Source organism: Carcharodon carcharias, chromosome 11 (genome assembly GCF_017639515.1).
Source record: "Carcharodon carcharias isolate sCarCar2 chromosome 11, sCarCar2.pri, whole genome shotgun sequence".
Lineage (NCBI taxonomy): Eukaryota > Metazoa > Chordata > Chondrichthyes > Lamniformes > Lamnidae > Carcharodon > Carcharodon carcharias.
Genome location: NC_054477.1, coordinates 67,919,927 through 67,938,950, shown reverse-complemented (window position 1 = coordinate 67,938,950; position 19,024 = coordinate 67,919,927). Strand labels below are relative to the sequence as shown.

At 44.6% G+C, this 19,024-nt stretch overlaps 1 protein-coding gene across 1 annotated transcript in view; it reads left to right on the top strand.

Moving 5' to 3' along the window:
• LOC121284376 (E3 ubiquitin-protein ligase SH3RF3-like) overlaps nt 1–16,973 on the top strand; it is a 518,157-nt gene extending 501,184 nt beyond the window's left edge. The window contains exons 9-10 of the mRNA XM_041199801.1: nt 8,551–8,891; nt 16,502–16,973. Coding sequence (XP_041055735.1) covers nt 8,551–8,891; nt 16,502–16,670 — 510 coding nt within the window. The 3' untranslated portion in view covers nt 16,671–16,973. The remainder of the gene's footprint in view (nt 1–8,550; nt 8,892–16,501) is intronic.
• The last annotated feature ends 2,051 nt before the right edge of the window (nt 16,974–19,024 follow it).

Here is a 19,024-nt window from a genome sequence, read left to right as displayed (position 1 = left end):
CCTTGTTCTGAGGACTCTTTCGATTTGTCAACTCTATTGGAGCATTCCTGCCCAGTGCAGCCTTCAGTGCAAAGGGCAGTGCCATCTGCATCTCAGCAGATGGGGATTGTGTACTTCACTGGGGGCACCTCCTCTGAGGAGGAAGAGGAGGGCAGAAGGGAGAGGAGGCCAGTGTTCGCAGGCAGTGTCATAGGGAGAGACCTGTGGGAGGAGAAGTGCAGGTGTAGGACCAGCATGGACAGCAAGGCAGACAGGACCACAGAAGACACCTCTATCCTCTATAGGCAGTGATCCAGCTACCTCAACTTGCCTGAGGTCCAGTTCCGCAGGAGGTTCCACCTCTCGAGGGACACTGTGACATCAATATGCCAGAGGATTGGGCCGGAGACTGCGTCCAACTGTGTTTGGTGGGCACCATGCCAGTGGATCTGAAGGTCACAGTAAACCTCAATTTTTATGTATCCGAATCTTTCCAGGGGTCAGTGGGGAATCTGTGTGGAGTGTCCCAATCAGCTGTCCATAGCTGCATCAAGCTCGTAACTGCCGCTCTGTTCAGACGGGTCTTCATATTCATTCATTACCAGACCTACCAAGCCAGCCAGGCTGAGTAAGCCAGAGGCTTCGAAGCTATTGCTGGGTTTCCCCGCATCCAGGGTGCCATAGACTGCACACATGTGGCCATCAAGGTGCCAGTGGGTCTGCTGAGCGCCTTTGTGAATAGGAAGGGTTACCACTCCATGAATGTGCAGATGGTATGCGACCACAAGACCCAGATTCTGCAAGGCTGTGCAAGGTATCCTGGCAGCTGCCATGATGCATACATACTGCAACACTCCCAGGTGCCAAGGTTGTTCGTGGCTGCAGGTTGGCCAGATGGTTAGTTGCTGGGTAACAAGGGGTATCCATTGAAAAGATGGCTCATGACACCACTCCAACACCCGAGTACAGAGGCAGAAGAGAGGGAATCACGCTTCCACAAGGGCAGTAGAGAGGACCGTAGGGCAACTGAAGATGAGGTGCCGCTGCCTGGACGGTTCCGGGGGTTTCCTGCGATATCCTCTGAAGCGTGTGTCGCTTATCATCGTGGTCTGCTGTGCTCTGCACAATCTGGTGGTGGCAAGGGGGGACCTATTCGAAGATGAGGATACTGAAGCAGCTTAAGAGGAAGACTCTACAGATGGATCTGATGGGGAGCCTGAGCAGGCACAGGTTGAGGACAAGGAGGCAAACGAAGAACCTTCAGGGAAGCAGAGACACCAGGACGTCCTTGATTCAATGCTCCTTCAGCTAGGCTGCCAAAGCTTGGCTTACATTTCAGTGCAAGGGCACCTCCTCCATCACACAGATTCCTGAGAAAGCAATGGCATGACCCCAGTGTCACCTCACTGCCTCTGTAATAAAGTTTGCTGCTCCTGCTGTCTATCATAAGGCACTGATGAGGCCTGCACCTATGGAAAACATAAGAAGCCCTCAGGGAATTGAAACAAAATCTTGCTTTATATCTTTACCAGAGTTGCAAAAAGGAACTGGTTGCGAAAGCCACACAAAAACAATGCACAGCACCGATGAAATGAATGGATGTCACCATTGAAAACCCCATCCTGTGCTCACAGGACATTAAACTTAGACTTGCAAGTGTTACCTCTTGATGCCCCCCACTCCCCACACTGGCAGTGGCATTGGATGCAAATTGCTGACTCTGCTGTTGTGTTGGCCCTGATGACCTTGGCAGTCGTCCTCTAACCAGCGGGGCCTGAGTAGGCTCTCCCTGGGAGGCTGCGACCAGCAACACGACTGGGCACTCCTCAGTTGTTGCAGCCTCAGAAAATGCCATGGTCACTGGCAGAGGGGCAGAGGAGCTGCCGCCTTTATCCAGAGCACCATGAGAGGAGCCCAGAGACATGACAGACAGCTGGTCCGCCAGCATGAGGTATGTCTGGACCTCCCAGCTCACCATTAATGGATGGGTACCTAGCAGAGAGACTGGGTGCCTCATGCAGCTCTCCTGAGATCACAGCCAGCATGAAGGCTTGCAGGTCCCAGCGCCACCCCAGGAACTCCTGATTCTGTTCCTGGAGCTGCCTCTCCACAAGAGTCACCACTCTTTCAGTGGAAGAAGCTGTGCACTCGGTGCGCAGGGCCAGCACAGTGCTCAAGATCCTCATGGATGCCTCCATAACAGGTATCATGGTACGCAGATCCTCAGGGACCTCTGCCAGATCTTTCCGCTGAATATCCAGCATCTTCCACCTGATGGACGACTCTAGAGATTGGTCAGCTGCCTCGGACTCAGCATGGTTCTGGTCTCCAGCAGTCCTTTGACTGCCAGCACCCTGGGCACTCTCTGCCTCCGCCAGCCCCTCATGTGAGTGTGATACGCTCTCACCACATTTCACTCCAAATGGAACTGATGCGCTATAGCCACTACTGTGCCTGTATCTGCGCTGGTGCTTGGTGCAGAGCGCAGATGTGACACGGGTGAATGGCTTAGCGGTTCCTCCTTGGGTGTCAAGGGGATTCTTGGGGTCAGCCGTGTGTCGTGAGGATGGGAGGAACAGAATATGTCAGTTAGGAACATCATCACTAAGTGTCTGTGCAAGCATGATGGTTGCTTGCCACAATGGACACGTGCCTCACTGAGGCATTGTGAGTGGCCAAGCAATGGGCACTCTGGATTTGAGCTTCTCATTGGAGATGCCACGGTCCTGCCCTCCTTGCACACACCCCAGTCTGTCATCGGCCCACTACATTCTTACCACACTCCGAGACCCCTGCCTCTCCGAGCCCTGTGAACCTTACTCCTCGCTCACATTCCGTGTCCAGGGCATCCGTCCCACACCTGGACAGGATCAGGATGTTGGGCCTACAACCACCTGCTCCAGTGCATTATGGCTGCTTTTCTCCTGTATGCATTCATTAGAACATCCTCTACCTGCAACATCATTCCAGCCTCACGACCCACCCCCGCCATTCCCCATTCCCCATCCCACCCCCCCCAGAAAGTGAGCTTGAGGTGTACATCAAATTGGCACTCCCCACCCTTCTATATACACAAGTTAAGCGGGTACAGCTCCCACCTTTGGCAGGGGAAGGGATATGTGCCATTTGGCACTGTGCATCTCACACCCCTGAGCACCGTGACCACAGCTACTCTCCAAGATGTCTATACTCAGATCCAGCCAACATGGTACTCACCCTCAAGAAGTGCAGAAGATCATTGAGCCATTTCCGCCACTGGATCCATGTGCGGCGCATGACATTATGCCCACCCACCTAGGCAGCCACCTCTGTCCAGGCTTATTCGTCTGGTGGGGTGCCCTCCTCCTGCCATCCTGCGGCATGAGTATTTCATGCCAGGCACTCTCTACCTCCACTAAAGCACGCAGGCGCTCATCTGAGAATCATGGAGCAGAGTGCCACTGGCTTTGGCACCCCATCTGCCATGCCCACCAGGTGCTGAGGCCACCACTTGTGCCAAGCTTTCCAGCCTCTCACTGACAGCTCCATTACGCTCCTCCCCAGCTCCTGGCAGCCTTCAGGGAGCTGCCTAGGTTCATTTTATACCCCCCTCTGGGTCACCATTCCACCAGGTGCCCGCCATGCTCCAGCCCCCAACGGCAATGCTGCACCAATGTCCAGATGCGTTTCATGCTGACCAGCCCTTAATTGGCTCCCAAGCCCCCCAATCACGTGCACCCAATGAGTGCAAAATTCAGGCCCATGTGTTACTAGAATGTATATCAGGATGAAAATTTAAAGTGGAATTTATTGCCAATTTGGAGGGGGAATTAAATTGTTCTGTTCAAAATGTTCTTTTTGCATGATGGTATTGTGTTTAAACGGCAGAATTGTGTTTTATTTTACATGAATTATGTCACATGTTTAACTTCTAAATGGCATGTTAACTTCACAGGGTGCAAATATCCCTTTTAGATTTTATTAACAATCTGCATAAAGTATTGACCTCACTTGCTCACTTTTATAGAGTTACTTTCTGCAGAAGCCTAGCACAATCCTATGGTTCAAACTCTTATGCAGGATATAGTGTATTAATGAAAAAAGAGACATGCTGCCAAAGCTTTTCATCTTGCACTGATTCGGACAGATTCGCAAGAATACCAAATTTCACAGGAACAACAATTTACACTGCATAAGAAAACGGTGCTGATTGATTGGCAAGTGGCCTCTGATTAGTAGAGGTGTTGCTATGGAGAATGCACTAGGTAACAATTAATTGCCATGCTTTTATTTAAATTCAAACCAGGCAGGTCCACTCTGGCCAAGATATTGCCATGGGAAATGAACCAGGGAATGGCTGTCCCCCAAGCTTTTGTTTAATTGAAAAAAGCGCAATGCATGGACATATTCCTTCTATTTGCAAAGCAGAGGGCCCTGTATGTGAATATCTATATTCATTATCCCCTAAATTCATTTTTCAATATCTTCATTCCCATGTCAATGCCTTGACCAATCAGAGTCAACCAGCCTGGTTTGAATTTAAACAAAAGCTTGGCAATTAACTGTTCCCTGGTGCATTCTCCATAGCGACTTCTCTAGCAAACAGAGTCCATTTGCCAAACAATCAGCAGCCTCATCTCATGCAGTATAAATTGCTGTTGCCTTTGAGATTTGATATTCTTGCATATCTGCCTAGATAGGAGCAAGCTTTGACAGAATGTTTCTTTTTTGCAGCAGTACTTAAGTTCTGTACTACAGTGCAACCATATAGAGAGTAATTCAGTAAAACACAATCGATTACTTCTCACTTCCTGTCCCCTGAATGCATTTTTACATTATGTTGTAAAACTACCCCTTTTTCATAATGTGTTGTGAATGTGTACACCTAATATTGATGACCATAGTCACAGAATGTGGACTTTTAATCCAAAACCTTGATTGGGAAATCGATATGTACAAACTATAAAAAAACACAGAGGACTGTTAAAGTCATCAATGCAAATTCTTGCACATGTGCCTTCCCACTGGGACATTTGTCATACCTATTGCATTGCATTCCAGCTATATAGCACCCTACCATAAATCTTTTATTCTCTGTGTACTGTCCATCTGTGATGATATGAACTTGTGCCTGTGTAGAAATTAGAGCCCATTTCTAAATCTAGATATGAATGCTTCAGAATTGGTTTCGTTCCTAGGTTTTAACCAGAGGGACTGCGAAACTTTGCTCCAAAGCACCCTCTTTTTGTGCTACGGGTGTCATTTTGTCTCCAAAATGCTGTCCACAGAACACCTGACTTTTTCTGGCATTAGCCACATTGGATTCCATCTTGGTGAGGGTGTCAGCGCATGCGCAATAAAGCATCTGGAAAAGGCAGATTGTAATATTAGTCAGCGTGTAACACTTATTTGACACCAGCATTGCCATTTTGGAACTCGATGCTCCAGCTAATGCCCTGTCTTAATCTCGCTGAGCTGAGCATGTGGTAAGCAGCAGGAAGAATGCCCCAAGAGAGCCACTTAAAGGGATCATCAGCTACTTTCACGCTAGTTGCTGATTTAATTGTAAAGGGCTTGGTGGTTTGCAGAGTTGTTTAAAGTTGCTTAAATCTACAGGGAGTGATGTGAAAACATTTTGAAAGACTTTATCCTGACTTCAAAGATTCTGCATGTACCACTTGCTCCCAGACATGGGTATAAATAGTTTGTATTTCTCTTGGAGCAAATGATGGGGAGAATTAGCAGAGGTAACACAGAGCAGGGTAAACTGCTGGAAGAGGGAGGAGGAGGAGACAGAGAAGAATTCTCAGCAGGAGGCTCTAGCCACCCGTAGTGTTCATGGAGCAATCCTTCTATCTGAACCTCAGCAAGAAACAGTGCATCAGACTTCTCCACTTTACTAAGGATGTCTTCATTGAAATCTACCATCTGTAGCAGCTACAGCCTCAGAACAGGGCAAGGATTGCAATGTTCCTTCCAGGCTGGAGCAGTTGATATTTGCAACATCTCCCATGGGTGTCCACTATCACCAGAGAGGGATCTCTAAGCCTCTGTATCTCAAGAAAGCTGAATACATTTGCTTTTCTCTTATCTGATGAAGCAGCTGAAAGGAGCACATTGCTTCCCGAGGATTGTAGGCCTTTCATTGATGCTATTGACTGCAAGTAGGTCACTTTGTAGGCGCTGCATGTTAACTACTGCATCCAATAGGAATAATAGTCCCTCAACATCTAGCTGGTGTGTAAATACAGGCTTTATAACATGTGGGTAAATTCCCAGTATCCTGTCATCGTTCTGAGGCATTCCACTGTACAGCCATCAAACCAAACCAGAGAGCAATTACTGCTTGCTGAAGTCTATTGTTCAACACTTGGCGCAAGACTCCTGTGCCTAACCCATGCACATGTGAGTAGCATGAATGTAACAAAAGCCATTCCATCACAAAACGTAATAGAGCTGACCACTGGACTGCTTAAGTAACACTTCTGTTGCCTGGATCACCCTGGAGGAGCCCTGCAGCACTCAACAGTTGTGTTTTGATAGAAATTCACTGTCCTTTTGCCATTGCAATAGGTTATCAATGTAACAATGTGGTTTATCAATTTTGGACAGAATCATCCTAGATTTGCACTAAGTGTGATAGCAGACGGTTACCCACCAGCCATGATTGTGGGTTTTCACGGCGTATTGTTCCAAAAACATCACATTATTTATGCATTCCTGGGAAACACTGCAATGCTCCATGGCAGGCGGGTTCTCATTCACCCACCCGCCATCAACTCGCTGCTTCATCACACTGTGTGCCATATTTAAAGATCAGCCGCCGCACACATCTCGGTGCCCACGACTGCTGTAGCGAAGATTTCCACAAGAGGCAAATGGACTGCAGCCCCCAGGTTTAATGATGCATCACTGGAATGCCATTTGGATGCCGTGGAGTCTGCCTTGATGTCCTCTACCCCCACTCTGGCTGCAGGACAGGCAGCGGCATCACCAATCCAGAATGGCAGACAGTGACAGTGGTGATCAATGCCAATGCTGCACAGAGGAGGTTGGCCATCCAATGCAGATAGAGGATGAATGATCTCATCCATGCAGCCAGGGTATGGCAACCATCTCATCACTCTAAACTCACACACTCAATCCCATCACACATTCACTGGTATCCCACTCACTGCCAGCTCAAGGGAGACATCACCGCTCACTCTCTTACTCATACCCTCACATATCCATCTAGCCTCATCTTCTCTGAAGGCTGCTTCCTCAGCCCTCACCACCTTGAGGCCACTTGCACAGTTGAACATGTGCATCCACACACACCCTGGGATTCCCTCCTTCCCCAGTACAGCTCTCATCCTGCAGCCACTTCCCTTGCCTGAGGCCACTTCTTCCCCTTCCCCAAGCAAGACCTTGCCCTGCAGCCATTGAAAAGCAACCCACAGAGACCTGCTGTGACTCCGCCTGAAAGAGGTGCGGTGCTGCCTGTGAAGCCTGGTGCTGCTGACTGCAAGATACCCGAGCGAAGTGCGGCCTGCCAGGTGCGCGTTGTTTATGTGCTGTTGTGAAACACGTCATCATGTTTTCCAGCAGGGGTGGAAGAGTCCAGCGGGCTGGCCTTACAGTGATATGCTGATGTATTATAATGAGGTTCCCAATGTCCAATGACAGGAAATGCAGCCTGCCATCAGCAGGCAGAGCGAACAGTCACAAACTGGTTTCATGATGTTGTGAAACAGATTTTTGGCCTTCTCACCATATTGTCCGCTCACGCCACTGGACAAGCCCAACACCGGTGGGCATGGAAAATCCCAGCCTTTGTTTCAATTGCTAAGCTCTACAATTTATATATGAAATTTTAGCTGCAACTTTGCAAGTTTTGATCTGCACATCCAATCTTGCTGTTAAATACAGGAATTACAAAGGTTTCCAGCAAATGTAAAATTGACCGTGGCTGCACACTGGATACAATATCTTACAAGTGAAAAGAGTTAAGTTATATTTGGATGGGAGGACAAGGGAAGCAAGTGGTTATAGCTGAATATAAAGCTATAATATTTATTTGTCCACTAACTGTAAAATATATGCAGCTATTAACTCATCCCCATGCAACAGGATTCAGATATATCGACAAGAAGTTTCAATCAAGACATTGAGATGTTTAGCTGTGGTTTTGATAACGTAAAATCCAAGCTATGTCTTACTGTCTTGCATGTTTTTATGCCTTTTTCATATAGGGAAGTAATTTATATGGAACAGTCTGACATACACAGGGTTTAATGGTGCCTATTATATTCTTGTTAAGGCTACTTATACATATAAGCTTAAACTGGTCGTTTTAAATGTGTAACGTATACAATTGGCATCAAGACTGCTGATAACAGTCTTTGGGTTGACAATATACTGCTGCAAGTTCACTATAGCAGAAGGGCCACGTGTAAAAAGACTGTTGTGGGATTTCAAACTGCCTAGAAATGAATATAATTGATCAAGCAGAAGGCAAAATTAACAGAGATTGAAAGAACAGATTTAAAAACACGACCGTGATATTTTCTTGGTTAGCCTTTTAAAAAAAAGCATTTCTTTAATTTGCAGAAAGAGAAGAAAAGTGGACTCTTAAAACTTCTGTCAGGAGCATCAGGAAAGAAGAAATCTCGCTCACCTCCATCTGTATCTCCAACTCATGATTCCCAACAGGCAGCAGCAGAGAATACTATGCAGGGAGCTGTGGGCCCTGAAGTTCCTCCAGTCTCAAGCCACGGCAGGGCTGGCTCTTGCCCTTTAGAAAGTGAAATGCAAGGGGCTATGGGAATGGAGCCACTCCACAGGAAAACCGGCTCCTTGGATTCCAACTTTTCCATTTCTCCACCTACACGGCAGGTGTGCTCTTCCATGGTTGCAATACGTCCAGATCTTAAACCGTTGTCTTGTGAAAGGTAGGTATATAAAAAATTTAAAAGTTAGAGGTTTCATTGAATGTTTGTCTGCCCTTAACTAAATAAAATGTTAGTGCGAAGGTTTAATAGATATGTTAAAAGTTTTTTTTATTGCACTATGGCTCTGTTTATGGAAAGGTTTATATAATAGCACGTCTAACTCTTTATCTATCCGTAATCTGTCTTTGCTATAGTGTTAATCCTCTGTCATATTTGAAAATTCTTCCTTCCAAAATGTTTCACATCACATCTCCAAGAGCCTTAAGAACTGTCTTCATGTGATAGAGGATGGTTTTCTGTACTGCGTAAACTTAAGTCTCATATGCTGGAATCTTCTGCCTTCCCCCGTGCCGAGTGTCAGGGAGCATTTAATCGGGCAGGAGGGTGGGGTTGGGAACCCATCACCTTCTTGCCTCCACCCTGATGAAGTTCGTGGCAGGAAAGCCCGTGGATGGCCTTCTAACCCTGCCACCAATGAAGCCCTGAAGTGGCCAATTAATGCACACTTCATTGCGCCACCGTTGGTATTAACCCACGCAGGGAGCATGACGAGCAAGCCCATGCAGAGTTGCTTGCGGGCTCCCAGAGGGGTCACTCATTTAAAAGCAGTCAATGCTTGGTCAAAGGACCCGACATTGGGAAGGGGGACCCACTGAGAGACATCCATTTGCCTTTGCTGCTGACCCTCCCCCCCGTGACTCATCCTCCCGCCAACACTCACCTGTGGCCTGTGATCCAGCGAACAACCTAGGCCTCGGATGGGTGTGTTACCGGCAACAGGTACCGCATCCCCAGTGGTGCTGCCATTAAATTGAGCTGCCAGTTGGCTGGCTGCTCTCGGCGGACAGAACATCCCGCCCCAGGATCCTTGATCCCAGCCTAATGCAGGCCTGTCAGGTACCTAAATGAAGTGCGCCTTCTTGAAAGGAGGCAACTCATGGCTCTCCCTGGGTCTTCAGCCAGCAGCCACGACCTCTGTCACCTCTATAAGATTCTGGCCATGAAATCAGTGGACAATAACCTTTAGGGAACAGTGTCACGTGTATTAGTACAGAATGTCTGACACGTTTAGATCCTAAAACATAGGCCAATTAAACTGATTTCTCTATTTCAAAACAAATTAACATGAGGATGAAATTTCAATTATGATCTATATTAAAGCACTGAGGGCTTGAATTTAAATTTAACCCGAATTGTTAAGTGTGTGTATTAACTGTGTCCAGTTTTGTCCCATGTGGACCACTTATACGAGTCCTAATTCTTCAGCTGTTACCATCATCCTGAATAGTTTAAAGAGATTTCTCTGTCTTGTCTTGATAATAGTCCTGAAACACTCAGTATTGTCTTTCTGATGTCATGAATGTTTTGTGTTCTGTGAAGAGGGTTAAAATAAAAAAAGATGTTATTAGGGAAGTTACCCCACCAGCTATTACCTCTGCCACTAACATCTCAGCACATTTTCCCATTTGTCTGCACAGTTACATTATCCATTGTCGTCTTTGACTGATTATGATAAACAGTCATCTCAATTGCTACTATTACTTTCCAATTACACGTAAGTTACAAAGGACAACCCAGCTGAAATGCTGTCAGGTAGTTGTAAGTTATGTAGAGCTAGTGGAATGACCATCTCCAACAAGACAGAATCTAACCACCGGCCCTTGACATTCAATGGCATTACGATCGCTGAATCCCCCTATCAACATCCTGGGGGTTATAATTGACCAGAAAATGAATTGGACCAGCCATATAAATACAGTAGCTACAAGATCATGTAAGAGGCTAGGAATTCTGCAGTGAGTAACTCGTCTCCAACTGCCCAAAGCCTGTCCAGCATCTACAGGACAGGAATGTGATGGAATCCTCCCCAGTTGCCTGGATGAGTGCGGCTCCAACAATGCTCAAGAAGCTTGACACCATCCAGGACAAAGCAGCTCACTAGATTTGCACCCCATTCACTACCTTCAACATTTATTCCCTCCACTACCGACACACAGTGGCAGCAGTGTGTACAATCTGCAAGATGCACTGCAGCATCAAGGCTCCTTCAACGTCATCTTCCAAACCTGCGACCTCTACCACCTAGAAGGACAAAGGCAGCAGATGCATGGAAACACCACCACCTGCAAGTTCCCCTCCAAGCCACACACCATCCTGACTTGGAAATATGCCACTGTTCCTTCACTGTCGCAGGGTGAAAATCCTGGAACTCCCTTCCTAACAGCACTGTGAGTATACCTACACCAGAAGGACTGCAGCGGCTCAAGAAGGCAGCTCACCACCACTTTCTTGAGGGCAATTCAGGATGGGCAATAAATGCTGACCTAGCCAGTGACGCCCACGTCCCATGAAAGTATTAAAAAAATGAGGTCAACAGTATGTGAGAAGCATGCAAAAAGAATTGCATGACTGGAAGATTGTGTTGACCCCAGTAATAATTGCATTGCACTGCCTCAGAAGGTAACCAGACTTTAGTCCTCATGTACTTAATTTGTGTAATTATTCATATCTGGCTGGTATCTCATTAGAACAAGAACACGGTGTTGTCAGATATTTGACAAGATGACACAAGTTGGCCCTTAAAGTGGATTCCAAGCTTTATCGTCTGTTCATCAAGGGGCTAGCAATTGATTTCACCATTGACAGTAAAGCATGATCGATTCACCACTTTAGGGACTCTAATGTATCATTTGCAAATGTAACTGCAAAGCAGAATAAGTCAATAACGAGATGGATTACCTCAAATGAAACGGAACAATTGGGAGGACTATGGACCAACACATTCTTTAACAATACCACCATATATATATATATATATATATATATATAAAGTATTCTACAACTGTGAAGTTAAGATAATTGTTCTTTTTGACACTTATACAGGTTAACAGCACCCCTAGGATGTTCACAGCTGTTATTTTTACAGAATCTCTTCTGTAGGAATTTGTTCAGTGTGAATAAAATACGATAGCCAGGGCATTTTAATACCTGCTGGCGGAAATCACAGCTGTCATCCACTACCCTTTCACATTATTATTTTAAATAAGGGGTGAAAGAAATGTGTCTAAAATAGGCGACTTAGCCAAAGATTGATTCTCACTATCCTTTTTTTCATAAATCATAAAGTGCAAGAGCAGTGATTTTATACAATACCTGTAAAAGGCCTCTGTTTGTGTCTTTGGGATGAAATTCAATTCCAGAAGGGGCACAAAACGGGCAGTTTTACACCCCACCTAAACATCCTTTTCACTGAAGTTGAATTTGACCCCCTTTGTTGTCTGGCAGTAAGCTGGTTCTATTATTTTTCAGCAATTCCCAGAGGATCCCAGAATAGTATTGAAATTCTTCACTGATACTTCAGGTGTTTGTTTTTCCTTTCAAATAAATAAGCAGTTTTAGGGTCACGTGTTAATAGTGTAAATAGAGCACAAGTACATGGAATCAAAGAGCAGAGAGTTATTAGTTCAATTCTCTAACTCCATTGAGCTCCCAATCTTGGCTGTGCTGTATAGGGAAGTGCTAACGATAAATTCACCAGCTACTGTCACATGTAGGTTTCCCAACCTTCCTAAAATGACCAGGGGTTTCCTAGCTACCTAGGAGATACATAATTTAAATTTCCAGCTGCAAGTGCAACAACATGAAAACCAGACACTTATGTATAGCATCACAAATAATAGTGAATGGTTAGCCTGGTGTCAGCTATCAGAATGAGTTTAATGATTTCATTTTAAACAGAATCATTTCCTGATTCTTCCACAGAACTGATCATTTATTGCTGTTTGGTTTTGTCATCCGCAAAGAACCCAAACCCTCGGGGACTGAGTGGGGAAGTGGTAGTTGGAAATCAGGGCACCTGAAGCCGCCAGGGTTGGGGGTGGGCACATCTGAAACTATAGGGGTCCCAACTGTGGAATATGGCTCGTGGGAGAGAAGGAGACAGTAGAATGGGCAATAGGGACTCCAGGGTGATGGGAATGAAGAATGGATGATGGGTGAAGGGGAATGGGGGCTAGAGACTGATGGGGACTGAGGGCTTGAGGGTGATGGGGAATGAGGAATCGGGGCTCAAGGATGATGAGGACTGGGGGATAGGGACTTAAGAGTGATGAAGAATAGGGAATTGGGATAGGGACTCGAGGGTGATGGGCAATAGGAAATTGGAATACGGACTCGAGGGTGATGGACAATAGAGAATTGGAATACGGACTCGAGGGTGATGGGGAATGGGAATAGGGATTCGAGGGTGATGGAGAGTGTGGAATGGGAATAGGGGGCAGAATTTTGCCCTTGTCAGGTGGGCTCAGCAGGGGCAGGTGGGAGCGGTTGGGAAGCCGACCACTACCCACAATCTGAGCCGGACCGCGATTTCACGCTAGCGGGCCAGTTAAGGCCAGGCCAGCGTGAAACTTGAGCGGCAGTGCTCAGCGCTGCCTGTGCAGGTGGAGGAGGAGGGTGAGTGCGAACTTCACGCGACTGTGCGATTGAGAATCTCTCTGAGGCACGGAGCTGCCTCAGGGAGATGAACAATTTTTTTAAAAAAGATTTTAAAAATGTTATAAAACATGTCCCCTCATGTGAACCTGTTACATGAGCAGGGACATGTTATAAATGAAATGTAAAATGTTTTATTTTTATTTGCTGTTGGAAACCTCATTCCCCCTGTCTCCTCCTCTGCCACATGCCCCTCACAGGGCTGAGGGGATGAATGCAGAGATCCATTTCCAAGGGTATGAGACCACCAATACAGGGTCTACAGGCAGTGGATCAGCACTCTCGACATTTCTGAGCACCAGTGCCTCAGGTTTTCATAGCAGGTCATTGTTGAATTCTGCAACTTCCTGGAACAAGACCTCCCCAGTGAGCCAGTTGTGCATGCAGCTCCAGTGGTTAATTGATCTGCCTGTCACTGAAAGGAAGAGCAACATTTGTGGAGCATGCCTGTGAGGCATGGGTGCAAGAGGGCAATAGGATGAGGGTGTGAGAGAGTTTTGAATGCTCAGGTGCCGTTGTGAGGTGCCTGGAGAGAAAGGAATGAGTACAGCTCCAAGATATGTTGTCCTGAGGAGTGTGGGTAGGCTGACACTAGGGAGCAGACATTGAAGAAGAAGTTGGAATCCTGAGGGGGAAGGCTGATAATAGGGGGAGAGGCGTTGGACATTTAGAGTGTTGGAAATCAGAGATGGGGGTGGCTCTGGTCAAGGATGGGGTTCCAACCATGGGATTGCAAATCCAATCAAGTGAATAGAAGCAGGTAAAACTGGTGGGCCAGATAGCAGCACCTTCATTGTTCTTGGTGCACAAGCAGTGTTGTTCCATCCAGCCTTTCTCACCTCCTTTCAGCTGCTGGGTTTGCAGTGACACAGGAAACCCAGCCAGCTGGTGTTAAATCTGGAACAGAGATAAAATATTAGGCACACAGCCTAATTAAAACATTTCAGTGATCAACCCCTCTCTGGAGCGATTAGTTGCCTCCGTACCCAACCCAGCACCAATAAAACTGAAATTTAGAGGCAGGTTTCCCTTTTTTATTTTTAATTCCCCCCCCCTCGCCCCCGCCACCTGCCAGTTCTGAAGGGTTAAAATTGCTCAAAGGTGTTCTTAGACAGTTATATAAAATGGTAAATAGTTTGTAAAATCCTAATCTGAATATGACTTAAACTTTCTTTTTTAACTGATATAGACTACAGAGCTCCTGCCACTCAGCCAGTGGGTCAGACATTTAAGAGTCACTTAATTCAAATCAGTGCTTTGTCAATTCTAAGCCACAACGAAATGCATGATGTAGCAAGACGTGCCACCTCTGAGTGGAGGGCAGAGGGTGGCAGCATTATGCCCACCTCTTTTTGCCACCTAATTTTTAACATTTTCTTAAATTTCCCTCCTTATCATTTGAGAGTGTAGCACAAGTTAATTGCAGGATAAAAGCTTCTCTGGCATTGGCCCAATAATTCTATAATTCTTCTTAACCTTATCCTCTCTTGTTAGCTAAGTCGGGAACATACTTCACCTGTTCTACCACAACTGCCAGTCCCTCCCCAGTTCCCCCAGCTGAAAGAATTTGCATACTGCCTCGATGGCGAGGGGAGCAAATCGCATGTCAAAAAGAATCATAGTCACATACACTGATAGCATTCAGCATACACAGATTATGATTCCGGGTAAATGGAATTCTGGATTCCTTCTAATTTTCCCCAGCTACTCATCAGCGGGATTTTCTGCACCCGCCCGCTGCCACGATCTTCCGGTCCCACCGCAAGCCAATAGACTTTTGGCTGGGGCGCTGCCTCACCCACGGCGGGTCCCGCCTGTGACAGGGCCGGAAAATCCCAGCCATCATTTCTAACCTTAAAGGTAGGTGCCTTCCAAAACAGAAGGTATGGCTGTTAATTTAGTAGTTTCAATATTCCTGATTAGAGATATAATCTAATGACATTGTTACCCTCATAACAACTGACAATGCACTTCACTACATGAAATGATTTGAGATGTTTCTGGGAGACATGGTAAAATGCTATATAGATTCAAGTTTCTCTTCCACTTGGTACCAAATATCCATTCAACTTTGGAATGCGGATTCCCGTCTATTGGAATCAGATTAAGAATTTGTGAACACCAGACCGCTTTTCACTTTGGATCCTTTACACACATCAAAGGGAGATGATCAACCCTGTGAGAGTTGGATCTGTACCCAAAATACAGGGGCGAAGTAACTGGGTTCTAATTAATACAAGTTGCAATGATGCAATTGTAGTTTAGAAGAGTAAGAGGCGACTTGATTCAAACAAATAAGATGTTGAGGGGTCTTGACAGGGAGGATATGGAGAGAATGTTTCCTCTTGTGGGAGAATCTAGAACTAGGGGTCACCATTTAAAAATAAGGGGCTGCCCATTTAAAACCGAGATGAGGCAAACAAATTTCTCTGAGGTTTGAGGGTCTTTGGAACTCTCTTCCTGAAAAGGTGGTGGAAGCAGAGCCTTTGAATATTTTTAAGGCAGAAGTTGATAGATTCTTGGTAAGCAAGGGGCTAATAGGTTATCGGAGGTAGGCAGGATACAGATTTGAGGCTACTGTCAGATCAACTATGATCTTATTAAATGGCAGAGCAGGCTCGAGGGGCTGAATGGCCTACTCCTGCTCTTTTTTTGTATGTTTGTATGAACACATTTTGCATTCACCAGCTTCATTGTTCAGTCAGTGGGTCACATGATATTCAATTTTATTGGCTTTATCAAAAATTTGACTTTGAAAACAAAAGCAGAATTCTGCTCAGATGGGCAAATGGGTTCTGTACAAATTGGCTGTCTGAATGCTTCAAGCTAGTTTGAATAATTGTGAAGTATACCATTGTTCTTGGCATATGAGCTTACAGTGAGTTCATTATATAGCCTGGAAACTAAAAGTAACGTTGTGAAATCCTTAGGATAGTAAAGTGTTAATTGAGAGCCGCAGACTGAGCTAACTAATAGGGAAAGTTGTTAAGGATGATGGTTGATTAAAACGCGTTAAAGTAATCATAGAATCATAGAAATTTACAGAAATAATGCAGGTGATGCAGTACTTGCCAAAGTGGGAGCAAGTCATGATCAAGTTTTATTTTCTTTGGTAGATATCGAGTGCTTGTCCCCTATCCCCCTCAGAGTGAAGCTGAGATCGAACTCAAAGAAGGTGACATAGTGTTTGTTCACAAGAAGCGGGAAGATGGATGGTTCAAAGGCACGTTACAACGAAATGGAAGAACTGGTTTATTCCCAGGAAGTTTTGTGGAAAGCTTCTAAGAAGCCTGATGCTTACCCAGTGCTGATCTTCTATCATCTGTCTATCATGGCTGTTTGGCATTTAATACAAGTGGATAAACAATGAAGCACAAAGTCACAGCAAACGAGAATTTACATCCACTGCCATTTTGTCACTTCCAAAGAGATCAAAAAAACCTACCTAATAATGGCTGTTCATTGACAATACCATTATTATATAAAGATGTACATACAGAAGTATGTTGAAGCAGTGCCTTCCCCATGAAGCCACAGACTGAGAGACAAATACATTTGCTTTTAAACTAGACTGAAGTACATTTATTCTCCAATATGTAAATTATAAATTTGAACTTTTTTTAAAAGAGAAAAGAATTTTGATATATCACCATAAGTTATTTGGTAAGGTTAGCACAAATAATGAATGATTGTATGTGAGGTGCTTTCTCTGACAAGGCAAATGATTTTTCTTCTTTCGGTCTAATAATTAGAAATCAAAAAATAATTGGATTAGATTGGAGCTGTCATCCGCCAGAGGAAAAAATGCTATTTACAACCAGTCAAATAATTTGTTGCGTGTAGTTTAATTATAATAGTCAGATGACTTTGTCTAATTCAGACAAAGCAGCTATAAAAACATTGTAAAGATGTAGCAATTAGCAGACCATATTAATCAACTGAAAATGATTTGGTCATATTATGACAATCGATTGATTGGCCTGACTATACGGAAAACAGATTATTTAAAGGCAAGTACACAAGGGAGAAAAAATGTCACTAATCTATTGTCAGTATTTGTATGTTAGAGAATTCCAGATTTTTTTTCTCAAATTGCAGAGCATTAATGAAAGATATCAATCTTGGAGACAAGCAAACATGTCCTAATTGTATAATTGTAATGGAGAACAGAATGCAAATAATAGGCTGGTTGTCTATTACACATATCTCTATGTATGAATAGTGTATCTGAAGAATGTCAGTTAGTAACTACCCAAATGACTAGGACATTTAGTTCCCCAATGCACTTCTTTCCAATTCCCATCACTTTTCCAAACATATTTCTTGATGCTATTCGACTGAACTGGGGCTTACCTTCAAGAATCCCTGTGATTGAGTAATGTGCCATTTCCTGAGTTCCACTATTGAAATGGATCACTTTGTCCTGCAGTACTCCAGCATTCACACCAAAACCTACAGGTTTGTTATTGTGACTTACAAAAGACTAATGCACATGTATTTAGCGTGCTTGGCGCCAGCAAAATAGTGTGATAGCAGGCTGAGAATATTACAATGACTTCTGCTACTTAAAATGATTCTGAATGGAACCCCAGCAACAAAAGGTGGTTTATTACAATAAATCACTTAAATCCTCCGTCTAGGCTGACTTGTTCCCTTTAAGGGAAACGGTTGGGATGCAATAATTGGATTAGTGTCTAGGATGGAAAAAAGTCTGTCAACATTTCCACTTTTGATTAGTGGCTGCTGCTGGAATATATTCATGTATGCTTCAGGGAGGACAGGATCAAGCTGGGCTCTGCCACTAACCGTCTAGGTTTTCAAAGGAGCACTGAACACTTAGTGAGATATTGATGGGCTATTGCTACCTGTAGGACTGGACCCCAAAAAGAAAGAACCAGCACATTCAAGAGAAAAGGGAGAAAATAGTTGGGGGGGATGGGTGAGAATTATTACCTAAGTGATGTAACAACTAGGTCCAGGAATGAGATTGATCTTACATAATTTATTTGATTTCATCAGGTAAATTATTAAATCTAACTTTATACATTGTTTAATGCTGCCCAAAGATAATGATACCAAGATGTTTTAAACATCCTGCCTAGTAACGACCAAAAAATATTGAATAGTATTTATAACATTGGAACCTCGTAGCCTCTGAAGTTACATCACATCAGGAAGTGTCTCAGTAGCATTGAAACTTTCCTATATTTGGGTTGTTATTTTCTAAGGCCATAGGTTCTGTTAGTGATAACACCTAAAATTGTTCCTTCATCACAAATAGGTAGTGGGCTGAAGTATATTTTCTTCATGGTGGTAGCTATTTTATTTGACCATTAGAGTGGAACAGTGATCAGTAAGTAATTCTGTCCAGTTGCCAATATTTTCAAACCATTATAATTCATGCACAGTAGAATCCTATTCTGCAAGATACATATTTCAGTTCATAATGAGATTTCTGGCTGAAATAGAATATTTCAGTGATGCCATTTCCACTGGATCTAATCTCTGCTCACAATAAGACTGACAAAAGTCAGACAACAAAGTAGGCCAGTTGGCTCATAAGCACAACCTTCTGTTTACCAGCCTGTTCCCTTTCCTGGAGTCTTAACTATTAGCAATCAGGGATGAGAAGTGAATAA